At 27.3% G+C, this 17,869-nt stretch overlaps 1 protein-coding gene across 5 annotated transcripts in view; it reads left to right on the forward strand.

The window, feature by feature from the left end:
- LOC123536077 (uncharacterized) overlaps window positions 1-17,869 on the forward strand; it is a 55,868-nt gene that overhangs the window by 2,182 nt on the left and 35,817 nt on the right. For 2 of the 5 annotated variants that reach the window (XM_045318882.2, XM_045318884.2), the window contains exon 1: window positions 4,105-4,957. The exons of 1 other annotated variant lie outside the window; for it this stretch is intronic. In XM_045318882.2, coding sequence (XP_045174817.2) covers window positions 4,934-4,957 — 24 coding nt within the window. In that variant the 5' untranslated portion in view covers window positions 4,105-4,933. Of the gene's footprint in view, window positions 1-4,104; window positions 4,958-17,869 lie in introns of those variants that run through there. 2 more of the 5 variants (XM_045318885.2, XM_045318887.2) reach the window with 2 other exon arrangements.

Below are 17,869 nucleotides of genomic sequence, written 5' to 3' on the forward strand. Positions count from 1 at the left end.
AAAATGTTGGAAAAACCAACTCGTTTCTATTTTTAGTAACATGACCGTCTGCAAACTCGGCAAAAAATAATTACAAGATTTTGCTGTGGAAATGTATGATTTGTATGCAAAAACTCTCAAAATGCATAAAAACACAAATATTAATTGAATAAAGTACCCAAAACATGTTGACAGGTAGTTCTTACACCATTAAAATCAATTGTCACATATTTTCGCGACCCAGTTTTTACACTCGAAAATACACGCACTTTGCATTTCTACTTTTTGGATAATTTCAGTTATAACTTTGGTGAAATCAAACTGTAAACAAAAATTTTAGCATGACAAATAAAGAGTTAGTATTTTCAGGCAATACTGGAACACAATCCTGAAAAAAAAAATTCTCAAAATTTCACAAGGGGATAGATCCACTACCGGTAAAATTTGAAACTGAAAATTTAAACTAATATATATTAATTAAAAACTCACTTAATTTGTCAGTATATTTTCCCAAATTTGACAATTTACCGCGTTAAAAATTCCCAATATGACCAGGGGCCTTTTTCCCAAAACCCCTGAAAAAGCCCTGACTTGTAAGACGTGCACGGGGATGCAGTTAAAAATATTTGGAAATATTGTTCAGATATAAAGTTTTCAAACCATTTGTTATCAGTTGTTTAATTCAGCATGTTAGATCTAGAGCCCAAAGCTGAGGCCAACTACTATCTTAAAAAAATATTTGTTCACAGATCCTGACCGACCTATCACATTGTCTCGGCCCAAATCTTTTTGAACGTAACTTCTTTAGTACAGCAGTCAGATATTCTTTCAAAACGCATTTAATCAATTTAAAAATTGTTTAGCTTTTCAAATAAGTAGTGTTGATATGAAAATAATTCCAAACAAAATCTGTCCTTTTGTAACCCCAGTTTTGCCTGTTTGTACACATGACGCCAGGATATATCTAAAATTGGCTGTAAATTGATTGAACGAAAGAAACTGAAAAAAAAAACAGACTTCCCCAACTCTAAATTTCAAGTTCAGTCAAAGCACAACAAACAACACTTTTAAGGGTGGCCATATTGGGATCATTCTTTGTCCGTCTGTTATTATTTTTGCCTGAAATGAATCTCTACCACTAAAGCTTAAGCTAGCCTGATCATGATCTGTTAAGAAATTATTCTAAAGGGATTCGAGCAATGTTGAAGCATCTGTATGCCCAACTCCGTTTGGTCTCCGTTTAGTCAAGTGGTTTATTACTTCCCCTGTCACCTCTATGGGTTGGAGTTCCACTAGGGGCACAAATTTGTTCATGTGTGAAAGCCATCTAACTGTGTTTCAGAAGAAATGTTATTCCACACAATCATGTGCCTGTTTTGTCTTAAATATTCCTCATCCTTTGCCATTAAATAGGCACGTCTTCAGATTAATGTAGAAAAATCAAAATTAAAAATAAGACACTCATTTCTTAGTAATTAAAATTACAAAATAAAAAAAATAAAGTGATTCAGTGAGTTTTGGCAAGAATTTATTTGCAAAAGCATTCATGTAGTCTTTAAAACATAGAAAAGCTATATACTGTGTTACCCACACATGTAAATGTTTGATTTCTGTGTTATTTCTAAAGAAATGTTAACTTTATATATAATCATAACCGCCTCCTCAAGGGTTCAAGGTGGGAAAAAAAAATAAAAAAAGCCCGCTCGCTCCATGTAAATCTACCCGCCTCAGAAAAAATCAAAATTGAGAAAAAAAAAATAAAATAAAAATTTCGCTCGCCCGCTCCTATTTTTTTTGAAAATTTTCCGAAGAACTATTAATCAATTTGGTATGGCCTTAATGCATTATTTGGACAGAAATAAGCAGACACCTGCTAAAAGTAGAACTAAGTCTCAAAATTGTGGATCTTTACGCATTTTATCAACACATCTGCAGTGAAACGTTAATGCTACGATATATTTGGCCAGGCGGAAACAATTCTAACTGCTGGAGTATAATGTATTCCTAATGGCCTACGCTCCTTTGTTAGCTTTCCAAATTTAACGATCCAGTCATAAATCAGTATACGCATGTAAAAATTCCCCCTATATTTTGTGACTAGGTAAGATAGTTATTTTAAATATTACATTTATAAGGATTCATACGAAATACGTAGTATTTATGACAATAGATAATTAATTTTACACGTACACTCATTTGAACCACACGTCGATCTCCCACGAGATCCTCAATGGGACAAGGAAGGTAATTATTACAATATACAAACAATTAAAATGCAAAAACGAACTTATGCCTCAACAAACAATATTACGATTACACAAAAAGTACTTAGCGTATGTGTGATTTTATATTGCCTTTTGAGGGTTGGTAATAGTATGTAGTGAAATATTAGAACCAATTAATGTTATACATGGACAAAGTTAGTTAACTATTTCTAACTTTTCAAGCTTTTGGGATTATTGGCATGTTGACAAGTTTAATACATTATAATGTAGTCCGCATGTGATGCGCAAACAAATTTATGATGTCGATGTTTTAATGAATGTTGCATAAAACTGTTTTGGAAGCATATTTCACACTCTCCGTTTCAGAGAAATGGTGCAAAGTGAATTCGCCACAGGTTAACGTCGAGTTCGTTATACTAAAGTAGAAAAGATAACCTCCACTCAATAATTCTAGACAAACTGAGATATTTTTATATTCGGTATGCTGTATCTTATAGATTATTATACCAAGTAGACAGACAGAGAGAGAGAGAGAAAGAGAGAGAGAGAGAGAGAGAGAGTATACGAACTAATCACCACCACACGTCTAGCAGTAGTCCACAAACCCAGTAGTATTAGTTTCGATGCTGCTTTACATACGCACCCGAACTCTGGAAGTTAACTTGATCTCAAGGATACACTGCATATAGTCAAATTCAGGTCAGTTGATTCCCCCATATGTGAGGTCCGTGAGGACACAGGTTCGCATGATAAATTAAAATTAAATTATTATATAAGCAGAGAGAATTTATACGAACTAATCACCAATAGTATATATTGTGTGAATTTATATGCATCTTACAAAAAGATGATAAACCTCTAGGTTGCATTTATTACCGCTGGGATAATGGTCAAGCTTATTGTTACTGAAAATGAAAATTTCCATTGGCTTGTCAAGAGCATAATTAAAAAAAAATGATATTCCCTAGCAGCGATTTTGAGAAGCAGTCGTTTTTGTTTTAAGTGTTACCTTTAGCAAGAGGACCAAATTGGCTGAAGTCGCTCACCTGAGGTCGAATGGGACCAACAGGCCTCGCTTCTGACCAGGTTTGGTGGACATCCATCAAGCAGTTAATAAAAAGTCTTTTTTGCATTAGAGCATTTCAATGATAAGAAAATCGTACATAGCCAGTTAGTATAACAAATGAAAACAGAAGTACAGAGTTAAGTTTATATAAATATCAAGGCTCTAGTTATGGATTCAGAGAAGAAAATAATCAAAGTTTCTTTTAAATTACCAATATATATGTCATACACACGGGCATGGTCATTTTCGAAACAAGGGCAATGATTTGAACTGTTACGGTAGACAGCCAAAGCCTGATATCACACGCCAAATATCCAAGAACCATTTTTGTAATTTTCTCTTTAAAATTTGACCTGCTGTTTCTGACAAGTTTCCAATAAATACATATAGGGAGAAAGTGGCAACTCCCCCTGGCGACCATGTTTTATGACAAATCAAAATAATTAGAACAGTCTTGGTAGAAGGTCACACAAGGACCATTTATTTGAAATTATTGGCCAACAGTTTCATACAAGACATTATTTAAGTTTCCACTATTCACATATAGGGAAAAGTGACCATGCCCTCCGGCGGCCATGTTTTTAGACGAATCAGAATAACTTGAAACTCTTTGTAGAAGGTCACACAAGGGTAATTTGTGTTAAATTATTTTGAAATTCGGCCAGCAGTTTCATACAAGAATTTTTTAAGTTTCTACTATATACATATAGGAAAAAGTGACCACGCCTTCTGGCGGCCATGTTTTTTGACAAATCAAAACAATCTGAACACTATTGGTAGAAGATCACACAAGGACCACATGTTTGAAATTATTTTAAAATTAGGCCAGCACTGTCACATGAGAAGATTTTTAAAGTTTCCACTATATACATATAGGGAAAAGTGACCAAGCGCCCAGGCGGCCATGTTTCGTGACGAATCGGAACAATTTGAACAATTTTGGTAGATGGTTACATAAGGAACATTTGTGTGGACTTATTTCAAAATAGGACTAGCGCTTTAAGAGGAGACATCGTTTGAAGATTTTCTTATGTTTAGCTCTGGTGACCCTATGTACAACAAAACTGTTTGTATAAAATTGATTGAAGACCATCCATGAAACATCTAGGTCGAGTTTCAGTTTTTGGAAGAAATATCTTTTAAAGAAATTGTTGACCACGGACGGACAGACGCACGCACGCACGACGGACATAGCGTACCGCGCTCAGGTGAGCTAAAAACAACTGATTCAAATGTTATATTACATATAAGTAAAATAATCTGTTTAAAAAAACAATTTTAACACCAACTGCAAATGCTCCTTTGAAAAAATATTGTTGAGCAATTACGCGTACGTAGACATTTATACTCAACGAATGTAACTCAGAATGACAGTAGTCAATACATGATTATGACAATTCAATTTAATTCTTTTATTCTTTCAATTCATAATAACATGACATAATGAGGTAAATTGGTAAAATACCTAACTAGGACTAATTGTAACAACTGGACTATAGTTATGGTTATATATTAACCAATCGTTGAAACGATAATAAACTGAATTGGGTTTACATTTTTTTTGTAAGATAGTTTTCCATTAGTTCGTGCAATTATAACTTTTCCAATAAAACTACACAGGCTTTTAAATCAATATTAAGCCAAAGTAGGTTTATGTACGGATATGATTAAACAATCTCAGAGAGCGGTATGTTTACCATTTTTGAGTTTTTAGCACGCCTGAACCAAATGTTCAGGATGAGCTTTTGGGAAAGTTGGATGGTCCGGCGTCCGTCGTCATAATTTTACATATTAAACAGCTTCTCCTCTTGAGCTACAGGTCAGAATTTCACTAAACTTGGTCTGTAGCATCCTTGCAACGGCTTCTTTCAAATATGTTTAAATGGTTCAGGCAGACCTCTTTTCGGTGCCACTGAAGCAAAAAAAAAAAAAAAAAAAAAAAAAAAAAAAAAAATATATATATATATATATATATATATATATATATACACTTTACGCAACTCCTCACAAGGAAAACTGGGCATGCCCAGCTGTGCTGTCCCTTTAAATAGAGTCATTATTAGTATTATAGTCATTTGTAATTTACATAGATTGTAAATATTCTCTTCTAAGGCGCTGGCTAGAAATTAACTAACTAACACAGAGTCATGGAAATTGAATAAACGTGATTTGCTTCGAATTATTGATGACACAAGGTAGTATTAATATAAATAATAATATAATTAAAGAAAGTTTCCAAAATACAAATTCAGAGTACAAGTGATTGTCAATAACTGTATAAAGAAGGGTGAAAACGATCTTAACGGCGACAGTTATGCATAATAGTTAGGCTTATGACATTAAGTGGTATATTCCGGAAGTTTGTAGTTAACCTATATTTATTATATATGAATAGCGGTAAGTCTAGAGATAAATAGGAAGAAGATGTTCAGATGCATATCAAAATATCCGTCAGTTATGTCGGTCATTTAAATATATAGAAAACATACAGTCAAACCTGTGTTAAAGACCACCTCTGAACAGAGACCACGTGGCTCTAAAGACTACATCTTTTGTTTCCCATTTTAGCATACAGTGTATTTTAACCTGTGAATAAAGACCACCTCCCAATAAAGACCACATTTTGGCTCTCCCAAGGGTGGTTTTTATAGACAGGTTTGTACTTATATTGACTGATTTAAAGAGATGTAAAATCTGTATTCTGCTTTAAAAATCGGTGTTGGAACAAACAACATTTTTGTTCATTAAATTTATTAAATCATTAAAATCTATCAGTTGTGCTCAAACTGATAATTCAACATTAATTTGAAATATGAAAAATGCAAAACACATTAGTATTCATCAGTTAACTTGCCATCAAATGTACACAAACTCATATATTTACGTGGATTCAACGACGCACCATTAGTAGTATTAGAATTACCGAAGCGAGCGTTTTTGACCCCCCCTGACCCCTTGACCCTATTCTCTAAGTGGACTTTAATCTTACCCTAAACTTAAAATACTAACTTGGTACCTTTGATACCCTAAAATTTTTTTAAATCTTTAGTTAAACCGAATGAAAACCTTTGGTTTAACCAAAAAAGATTTAGTCTTTGGTCCGAACTGACCCCTTGCCCCTATTCTAAAAAATCCAATGCCGGACAATTTAAAAAATAAGAAAAAAAAGGTTTTCAGGTTGCTTTAACTTGACAAAACCTTACTATTTAAAAAAAATGAGAACAAAATCAAAAAGTATTAAAAATAAAAACTTAAAAGTACCTCCTGTAATTTTACTTCCAAAATTTCTTATTTATATACTAACTATTATACCGCATTAAACAACATTTATTTCGCTTCCCTTTTATCCTGTTATTGCAATAATCAATAAACGGCAGGGTGCTTTAAAACCAATTTTTGTTTAAAGTTGTTGATATTGATAAATTGAAAATGACCCCGGGTTTTGATAAATAGTTTTTGTTCAAAAGTTTTTTGGGAAAAATTGTGTAATCCGTCTGCATTTAATGACCTTAGTTAGAACTTTTCGCAACGAAATATGTGTCATTTTTTTGTTGAAACAGTTTATTGAGAATTACGCTGTAATTCATAAAAATTTAAAACCATTAAACATAGATTATAGCTTTGTAATTTGGGACACACGGTGTGTTTACAATCAATTAAAAGTTAAACAGACGTTTAGCATTCCTTTTAAAAAAAATTATCGAGGATTGTTTAACAACATATTTGTTTTTATTTTCAATTAGTAGTATATTATTGGGTACACTAGAAATTTAAATTTTTAAAAAAAACCAAAAGGCTTTTTCTACATAGGATACAGGTTCACTGATTGTAAATTTTGATGTAACTGCCCATCAAAACAAAAATGTTTTTTTGAAATGCTGAATCGTCATAGGGGTGAATATCAAACTTTGCCCTTGTTTTAAAAAATTTTTAATTTTTTTCTTATACATAGATATTTTTATCGTATCAAAGTCCTCAGCGCCTCACTTTTTATTTTCATTATCAATATACCAAAAAGTAAAAACATACCCTGGGCCCTTTTTTTTCGCCACCTAAAATAAAATGTGATATTGGGTTTTTATCGGTTTATAGGGTTCCCCCGGGGAGCTTGACCCTTAAAAAAAACTTTAAATCTATTAAATAAGTCCGGTTTTTTCTGACATAAACACACCCCAAAAAGCTTATTAGTAATCTTTTTATTTTCGGGTTTGGTTTATAAAATCTTTATAACTCGAAAATTTTCCAGGTCTTTTTCAAATATTTTTAATAGTTCAGATCCCCCATATTTTTATATGTTGAATGTATCCAGGCACCAGAGGGTAAAAATACTTTTCATTTGTATGAAATAAAAATAGATTTTAAAATTATTCAAAGAGAAACGTTTATGTTTTATTTCCTCTACCCTTTTTTCTTTTTTTTCTTCTTTCTTTTAATTTTTTAAGTTTTTTTTCACTAAATCATCACCTTTTTGTTGAAGCAACTTCAAAAGCAGTAAATTGTCAACAGTAGCCTTTGTTCACTAATTGTGTTTCTTTTTTAAGAAAGCACTTTTACTTCAAAAATTTTTTCCCAATTTTTTAAAAAAATTTTTTCATCATTAGTACAATTTTCTCCGACATTAGGGGTTATTGCTTTAGAAATTACAGAATTATTTGGGTTTTTGCATGGATTGATTCTCCTTTTTAGTGATTTTTAATTTCAGGTCCAAATCATTTTTTTTATTTTTTTAATTTTATAATTAATTTATCATTAAATTTTTTTAATATCTTTTTTAAAAAACCTTTAAGTTTACAAACTTTCGTACTTGCTATTGTGACGGCACAACATTTAATCAGGTCTACAAGTTGTTTCTTCAAATTTTCATCTATTTTTCTGGAAAATTCTTCAGTATTAGCAGTAAAAACTCCCCTTGTTTAATGATTTTTCAACAAAAAAGCCATTCATTTTTATGTTCTTCAACTTTAGCTTTTAAGCGCGTCACTTCTGTAATTTTGAAAATTTAACTTGGCAACAAAAATTAGACGGGGCCAAAAAAACAATCCAATTTTCAATTTGTTTTTTTAAAAGTCATTAAAAATTTAATTTTCTTTTTAAAATCCCAAGCGGTCAGCATCACCTTTGGGAATGCTTTTTCCAACAAATTTATTTTCTGAAGTTTATTTAAAATTTAAATTCTAAAAAAAATTTATCTTTTTCAGTTTTCAGAAATTAGTTTATTTTTTCTGTTCTTTTTTCTAACTGATACATATTTTGAACTTTTTTTTCAGCTCAATAATTTTCTTTTTATTTCTTCAGTTTAATCCTATCTTTAATTTCTTGAATTTGGGGTGAAAAAAAAATTTTTTAAAAATTTAACTCGAAATACTTCTTTTATGTTATAAACGTCAAAAAAATTTTCCTCATTTCTTTAAAGAATCTCATAGCTTTCATTTTTTCTTCATTTTACCTAAAATAAACTATTAATAATAATTTTTTAAAAAAAATCTTTTTTTAAATTTCTCAAATTCTTACTTCGCTTCAAGTCGTTTTTTACTTTTGACTCTTCAAGTTTAAAACATATAACTTTTGAACTTTTTAATACCAAACCGTCTTGAAAACATCGGTGGATTTATCTATTTCCAAATTTTATTTTTTTATTACCCCCCCAATACTATGCTTTTTCTTGTTTTCAATTCCTTTATTTCGTGAAGATAGACCACCTTTCTAAGCTTTTATATGTTTTTTAGTAGCTAATCCTTAAATCAATATAAATTTTAAAAATTTTACTTACACTTTCATTTTCACTTTTTTTTTGATATTAAAAACTCCCATATAATTCCCAAAAAAGTTTTTTCTTAAAAACTTCCTTGTTGAAATTAAATAAAAAAATAAATTTTTTTTTGATTTGTCATTAGAAAAAGTACCCCCGACTACATTTTTTCTTACAAATCAAATCTTTTTTCCCCGTTTCCTGACTTTCAAATAAAAAATAATGTGAACATTAATCGAATATCTTTTGGGTTTTATAGAAGACTATTTAAATAAAAAACAAAACATTTTTGTGACTCCTTGAAAAAGATTTTGTTATTTCATTTTGAACTTTTTTATTTTTCACATACAAAACATCAAATATTCTACTTTTTTGTTTTTCGATTCAAGATTCCCAAAAGTTCTTTGGGTTTGGGATCAGCTAACATTCAAGTATTTCATTTGGATCACTTTAATTTTTTTTGAAATTTGGCTTAAAGGAAATAAACTTGTATTTTAGATTTTTGTTTTTAGCATTAAGATAATTTATCATAAAAAATAAAGGTTTTTGAAGTAAATTTTAAATTATTTTTTTTTCCGACCCAAAGACCAAAATTTTAAACATTCTAAAACATGAATCGGCATAAAAGGATAAAATTTTTTAAAGTTATGGATTTATCATTTTTTGGGATCAAAATTTTGGAATTTTCCATTAAAAATTTTTCATTATTTTACATTTTTTTTAAAATATCTTACATTATTTTACATTATTTTACATTATAAAAAAATGCAATCAAAATTTAAATAAAAATGATAAAAAAAAAAATTAGTCGGACAAAAGAAAGCTCTTAAGAAGAAATAATGAGAAAAAAAATTAAAAAGCTAAAAATGGGGATTGTACACTGAAATTTTTAAAAAATTACTAAAGGGAAATAGAAAGAAAAAAAGAACAATTATCAAGTCTTTAAAAAAAGCATTCCCGGGAAAAAAAAACCCAATTAAAAATTACATGATGAAATAAAGACATACAAACAACCGGGGTGTACCACAGCAAATTCCAAGAACCACCACCATTTTACCATCAAAACCGGCTCCCTTACATCAATAGTTGGGGAGATGAACCAACTGGTGGATTCCCAAGATGAACTTAAAAATTAGAAGTTTAGGAAGAGAAAAGAGGGGAAAAAAGAAAAAACGATGAACAGAAAAAAAAAATTTTGAGGCAAATTAGATGTAAATTTTGATAAAATGTTTTATAAATTGGGAAAAGTTACCTGTTTTACAAGTTAAATAATAAACAAAAATAAAAAAGATTGGTAAAAAAAGAAAAAGGTTACCAAAAATTAAAGAATGTACTGTAAAAATAAAATAACACAGAAAAAAAAAATTTCAATGAAATATTAAATTTTTAAAATGAGAACCTAGACGCAGGGGGTATTTTTTCGGAGTTAAAAATCAGAAAAAAAAAAATTTTTAAAAATTTTGGTAAAACGCTTATAAAAAAAATTATTAAAGCCCAGAGGTAGTTGGAAAGGGAATAAAATATCAAAACCCATTAAAGTTTCACCAAAGGGGACAATAGGTTTTTTAAATTATAACTTAAATAAACTTTTGGTCAAAACAAATAATTGCAAAGGATAGAATAAGGGAAAAAAAAGAAGTTATTAACACAAAGTTGATGATGATTTGTTGATTTGATTAAAAAAAGATATAACAATAAAAAAAAGCATTCAATTCTTTAAAAAAAAATATTCAAAAAATTTAACAGAAAAGTCAGGTTCCCTATCAATAAAATCTATGAAATTTAAAAAAGAAATTTAGAGGAAAGGTTAACGTTTGCCCTTAACCCAAAAGAATTTTTAAATGACGGGATTTTAATTTGTGGTTAAATTGATGCGGGAAATAATAATGAAGAACAAAAAAATAAAGGGGATTGCATAATTGAGAACTTTTAAAAAATATTCCCCACTTTTTACCAAACAACATAAAAAGTTATATAAAAAATTATTTTTCTTGATATAAAAAGGGAACAAAAAATAGTATTAAGTTCTGAAACATTAAAGAAATAAAAAAAAACCCGAGTGATTTTACAATCAAATTTATCGTTCTTTAATTTTAATAAAAAAAAAATTTGTTGTTGGTTGGAAGTTTAAAAAACCCATGCCCTACTTTTGGGGGCATAAATTAGTGATGAATAGAAAATAAAAAAATTCGTTACAAAATGGAAAAAAATAAAAAGATAAATTTTTAAAAATGGTTCTTACTTTTACAATTATTAAAAAAATTTTATTAGGGAAACATAATAAGTAATGTGATTTGAATTTAAAAAATCAAAAATTTGCTCCAAAAGTTTGGAATTTTTTTAAAGTTTTTTTAAGTTTTATTTCAATTCAGAAAAATTTTATTTTGGATTAAAAAAGTCAAATTTCTACATGTTTTGGATTTGAAAAAAAGCTTGAGAAATCCCAAATGGGGAACAACAACCCAAAATATAACAATTCTGTGTTTAAAATTTTTCATTCATTGGGACTTTTGATAATTACTTGTTGAGGAAATTTTTCAGTGATATTTTTATGTTTAAACTGCAGATTTAAAAAGAGCTTATCCTTTACAAAAGAACCCCCAAGAGTTGGATTTTCAAAATTAAATAAATATATTAAATTCAATTAGAATATAATTACAGATGTATTGGTAGAATAATTAATTTTAATGAGGTTGAAACAATTTTTAATTTAATTTTAAAAGAAATTAATTAAAAAAAATTTTTAAAACTTTAATTTGAAATTAAAATTTTAGTTTTATATAAGTACAAAAAAGTTTATACAAAAATAAAGGAAAATTTATTTTTTGATGCTCACCGGGAAAAGAAATCAACACGGAACGGGGTTCTTTGACTTTTTAACGAAATTGCTTTAAACGGAGTTGCTCTAAATTGGCACAGCGGGGAAAAAAAAGCTTTAGAAACAGGGGGAAAAGCACACTTGAAAGTGGAACAAAAAGGTTGGAACAAATTGGAAATTTACTGCTGATAAAATTGTTAAAAACAAAAAAGAAACCCTCCGGCATTGGTAATTTAATTGCCAAGGAAAATTCAAAAAAAAAAATATAAAAAAATAAAAATAAAATAAAAAAAATAAAAATAAAAATGGGAGGATATTGAAAAAATTAATGATTTTTGTCAGATCTAAATTCAGCTCGACAAAAACGTATTAACAGTTTAATTTAAAAAAAAAAAAAATTTTTAACTTTAATAAAAAATAAAATAAAAAAAAAAAAAATAGAATAAAAAAAAAATAAAAATATAACATGTTTAAACAAAACAATATTGTAAAAGATATGATTAACTCTATTCAATTGATCACTTTAATATCGTTTTGGGGAAAATAAGTTAAGCAACAAAAAACGGAATCATTTTTAAAAATTAATGATAGAAGTCATATTTTGTTGGTTTAAGGGGTTATTTTGAAGTAATTTTAAAGTAAAAAGCTTGTGATGGGCTGGTAAATGGAGCCCAAATCGCTTAAAAATAATGCAGTTTTCATTAATTGATCAGTTATGTTAAACAAAATGGAAAAATTGTTTAAATTTGTAATAATTTATACAAATAAAAAAAGTAAAAGTTTGGTTTAAAACTATCTGAAATTATGAAAAATCAACGGAACAAAGGGAATTTTATCTTTTTAGAATACTGAACTGCTGCTCTGTGAAACATTTTTTAAATTAAGACAGGAATTAATCCAGGGTAAAAAAAGAGGTAAATCAAATTTTTCCATTAAATAATTATTCATTTTTCAGGGTTTAAAAAAAAAAATTTTTTGCCTCCAAGTCAATTCAAATAACACACAGCTGAAGATGTATAAATTTAAAATTTTTTTGAGCTAATGCTCGATGCTGGAGAGTAATTGTAACAAAATTAATTCTAGGGGTTCCACTTTTAATTTTTTAAAAGAATTTGGGTTTGACTAATTGCTACTAAAAGTTTTACAAAAGAAGATGGTCATCCTTAGGGAAATGGTGACACAACAACTATAACAACAAACTAATATAATTTTTAAATAAAGGGGTGTAAAAAAACCACAACAATTTTTTATTACAACGACTGATAAAAGTAATTCACAAGAACTAACCACATTTTTAGATACTTTTAAATTAAATCAGCAAATTAAAATTGCACTTTGATCCGTGTTTGAATTGGTAATGGTGTTTTTTATCCAAAACGAATACAAAGTTTTCAAGAATATAATTATGAATTAATTATTATTATAAACAAAATAATAAACTTGGAAGCTCTTAAATAGTTTTAAATTTTTAAAAAATTGTTGGATTTATTCATTTTAATTGGAATAAAAAAAGAATAAAAAACAAAGCCCCTAAGCATATTACATTAACACAAATTAAATATTCCCCCAGCAGCAAATACGGTTTACGCAATTGTTTTGGGGGAAGAAACTTGAAAAAAAAAATTTTGAAATGAATTTGTTATGTTTAAATAAACTTGCATTTTTTTAAATAAAAAAATAAATTAAATAAAATAAATAAAATTTTAATAAATGCAAAAAATTAATTGAAATAAAGTTAACCTTTACGATGGCAAAAAAAAAATTTAGCCCGACCCAACAACAAAATTCCCATATTTAAAAATTTTTAAAGCATGAACAATTAAGGGGAAATTTCCCCTTTACTATTAACAAAAACAAAAAATTAATAAATTAAAAAAGTGTTGCAAATAAAAAGGGGTTAGAAATTAAAATTTTCAAAAAGCCAAATGCCAGTAAGGTAAAAATGGTGGATTTTTAGGAGCTTTGGCTGGTTTGTTAAAAAAAACAATTTTTCCAATGGCAGCAAAAATAGCTCCAAAATTTTACCCCCCTTGGCATTGGTGCTTTTTTGGGGGTTACCAGAATGGTGTTAGAAAAAAAATACTTGGAAATTTATGATTTCAGTAGTGATGATAAGAGAAAAAAGATATCACCATATCTACCCCTAATCAAAGAAAGCTTTGTAGGTCTGGAGTGATTAAATTAAACAAAAAAAAAACAAGACGGGGGTTTTTAGGTAGTTTGGTGCTAGTTAGGAATACCTTTGATTCATCTTTGTTAAGTGGGAAAAAGGATTACAGATTTATTTTCAACGAAAACCCACAGACAATCCTATAGTAAAAAAAAAAAAAAATTAGTAAAAAGAAAATAAAATTTAGTAAAAAGAAAATAAAATTTATAAACAAACCAAAATCTAAAATTGAAATTGAACAATGGGAAAAAAAAATTAAAATTAAAAACTTTAGGGGGTTTTAGTAAATAATTTACTAAAATTAAAAAAAAAGGTTGAATGTGGAATTATAAATTTGGACACTCTGTTGGGCCTGGAACACATTGGGGTTTTTTACTTAAATAATATGTATTTCGATCCATTTGGACTTTCCCCCGCCGAAAGAAGTAAATTTGTATTACCAAATTAAAATACAACAATGTTAATATCAAACAAAACAATTTCTCTGTGGTATTATTTTTTATTTTTTATTAAAATGGTTTTCAAGATAAAATACCGTTTTATGATTTTTTGTATAAAATACTAAAAATTAATAATCAAAGAGTAAAGAACAAACTATTAAAAATTATTTTAAAAAATAAGGACATTTATTTTCTATTAAAACGTGTTTTTATTTTTAAATGGAAAAATTTAAAATATGGAATATTCATAAATAAAGAAAAAGTAATTAAAAAAGAAAAACAATTAATAAAAAACCTTCTTGTTTTTTAACTTTTATACCCAAGATACTGATGGGGATTTTTTCAAGGAAAACTGTAAAGCTAGTCCGGTTTTGTTCAAAATGGGAATAAGTAAGAATTAAACAAAATTCCATCTTAAAAATTTTTTTTGAGCAATTAAATTAATAAAAGGGGAAGCTAAAAAATTTCAAATAAAAAATAAAGAAATGAACTTTAAAGTTACATGTAAAAAAAAATAACAGAAAAAAGAAACTATTTTAAATTAGCAAAATGAATTTAAAAAAAAAGAAGTTTATTTTATTAAATTTTTTAAACTTATGAATAATCAGTTAACAATTTATGGTTCTTAATTTTTGAGTTAATTTAAGAATTAATTTAAGTTTTAATTTAAAGTTAATTTAAGTTTTAATTTAAAATTTAAATTTTAATTTTTAATTTAAGAAAAAGCAAAGTTCAATACCTTATAAGAATATACTTTACACATAACATGATAAAGAGTTTTATTTATAAATAACTGAAAGATTGGTTTATCAGAACGAATAAATTTTAAAAGGGGTTATTTGGGTTGAATTAAAAAAAAGTATCTTTTTTAATTTTATGAATATTGTTTTCTTAACAACAATTTTTTTTAATTCCTTTCATTTTTAACATTAACTTTATTTCTAATAAAAATGAAAAATTTACTTCTTTAAACCAACAAAAACAAAAGGGGAAAGTCAGCAGCTTTACTTTAAAATTTTCCAATTACTTTTTTATTATTACAAAATAAAAATTTTTAATTACATCGTAACACTTTTCAAAAAAATCTTTGTCCTTAAAAAAATCCCATAGCATCTTTGGGTTTTTTTTTCATAACAAATGAATCTGTCAGAAAAAAATAATTTACAATTCCCCTGTACTTTTCCCTTTAAAATAATTTTATAAAATCAAAAATTAAATTTTTGATAAAACTGAATGCACTTCCAACATAACAGGTTGTTTAAAAACAAATTTCTTTTTTCTATGAATACCAAAAAAATTCTTGTTAAACATCGTTGAACTAACAAAAGAAGGTTTGGCTATGTATTTTAAAAAAAAATTTTTTATATGAGTTAATTTATATTAACCCTCTTGCGTTAAAATTTTCCCCTCGCTTCCGAATACAGAATTGTTTATTAAAATTAAAAAAAGGCCTTTTTTAAAAAAATTTTTTTGTTTTGTCTTTTTTTGAGTATTAAAACTATACTTTTTTTAAACCCAAGGACTTTCATTAAAAGTTAATATTTTATGTATTTTTTTTACTTTTAACCCTAATTGGGAAAAGTCAAAATTTTTAAAATGAACTACATAATTTTTTTTTTTCATTAAAGTTGGAAAAATTTTTTTTTCTTACTTTTTCCTTTTCAAATTCTGTTTTAATATTTTTACTAATCAGAAAAACCCTTTTCTGGATTTTAATTTTTTTTAGGAGCTAAAGGAAACGTTGTGGGGTTTTTTGAAATTTTTTTGGGTATTCAAGATCACTTCAACATAAAATTAGTTTTACCTTTTTCAATTAATTTTAAATTGTTTTTCCCGGGAAAAAATTTTAAAATTTCCAGGGGTAAAGGATGCACATGCCAACCCTAAAATTATTGGGGTAAGGTACATAAAGATTTTCTTTTTCTTTTTAATCTAATCTTTATATATTTATTTTTTGCTTTTTTTATCTGTTGAAATATAACTTATTCCCCCCTCAGCCCTTTCAAAAAAAGAACATATCAATATCAGTTATTTTAAACTAACTTAATTCCAGTCATTTTTTTAAAATTGCACCCAACTAAACCGGCACTAAAAAAATGACAAGGATCTAATTTGTATACCAAAAATAATTTTCTAAAATTTTCAAATAATCAGCTAAAGTAATACATCATTTTTAAATATATCAGAATTTCCCTTGTTTTAATTTTAAAATTTTTTTTCCCGTATTTTTAGCATGTTCGAATTTATTATCAATATATTTTTTCATTTAAAAAAGAATAAAAATCTTCTTTAAAGGGAATTTTGTTCTTTTAAAATTTTTTAAAAAAATCCCTGTAATCATATGGATAAAACACCTTTGTTTTTAAAAAAATTTATGTTTTTTCACAATCAAATTTTTAGATAAAATATTTAAATTTGGGAAAATTTTTTACTAAAATTATCCCAAAGATTTAGACATAAATTGGAATGAATCAATAAGACCAATCAGAATCAATTTAAAAGCCATATAATTTTCCAATTGTTGGAAAAAACTTTTAATTTCTTTTTTTAAATTTCCCCATTTTTTGATAAAAAAATGACCCCAAAAACCCTTAAATTTTTTGAAAAAAAAACAGGGAATTTTTTGTGTTAGTTTAAAAAAAAAAATTTCTTTGAGTGAGCACTTCCCTGAATTTTCCTGTAATACAGTATCACGTACTTTGATTGAATCTTTTTAAAAATTCTTTTTCACAGATAGACAAAATTTTTTTTTTAAATTCCCTTTATCTTTTTTTTCATTCTTAGTTCTTTGTTAAAATGTCTTTAAAAATTTCTTTTTTAAAATTTCCCCCCTCAAACATTTTTTCAAAAAATTAAACTCAATTTGGGCCTCATAAACGGGTTGGGTTTGTAAATTTAAGTCATAAAAAACAAACAACTTTTTAAGCCGTAACCACAATCATATATTTTTGATAGGTTCAGTAAAAGAAGATTTAGTTGATGGGAAAGCAGTTAAAACTTTTAGTTATTGATTTCAAAATCAGCAAAAAACAAAAAAGGACTGCAAACCTTTATGGGAATTTTTAAATTTTCTTTACTTCCCCTTTTGGCATTTTTTAAAACCCCGGGTACCATTAATGCAAAAAAATTTTGGAAAATTTATTTAATATTCTTTCTTGAGTAAAAAAGTTGTAAAAACTTTTACAAAAAATATTTTTTTTTGTTTGGGCTTTGGTTTTTTTAGTCATTAATTATTAAAACTTTTACCAAACAAAATGTTGGGCACAGTTTTGAGGGTTTACAGTCCACATTATTTTCATTTATTTTATTTTTAGTAAATTTCAACATGTCACATGTTCTTTGTTTGATACTTTGATATGTACAAGGGTAAATACTATTTTTTTCATATCCAAATAATTAAAATATTCTTTTAAAATTTTATT

Source organism: Mercenaria mercenaria, chromosome 17 (assembly GCF_021730395.1).
Source record: "Mercenaria mercenaria strain notata chromosome 17, MADL_Memer_1, whole genome shotgun sequence".
NCBI lineage: Eukaryota > Metazoa > Mollusca > Bivalvia > Venerida > Veneridae > Mercenaria > Mercenaria mercenaria.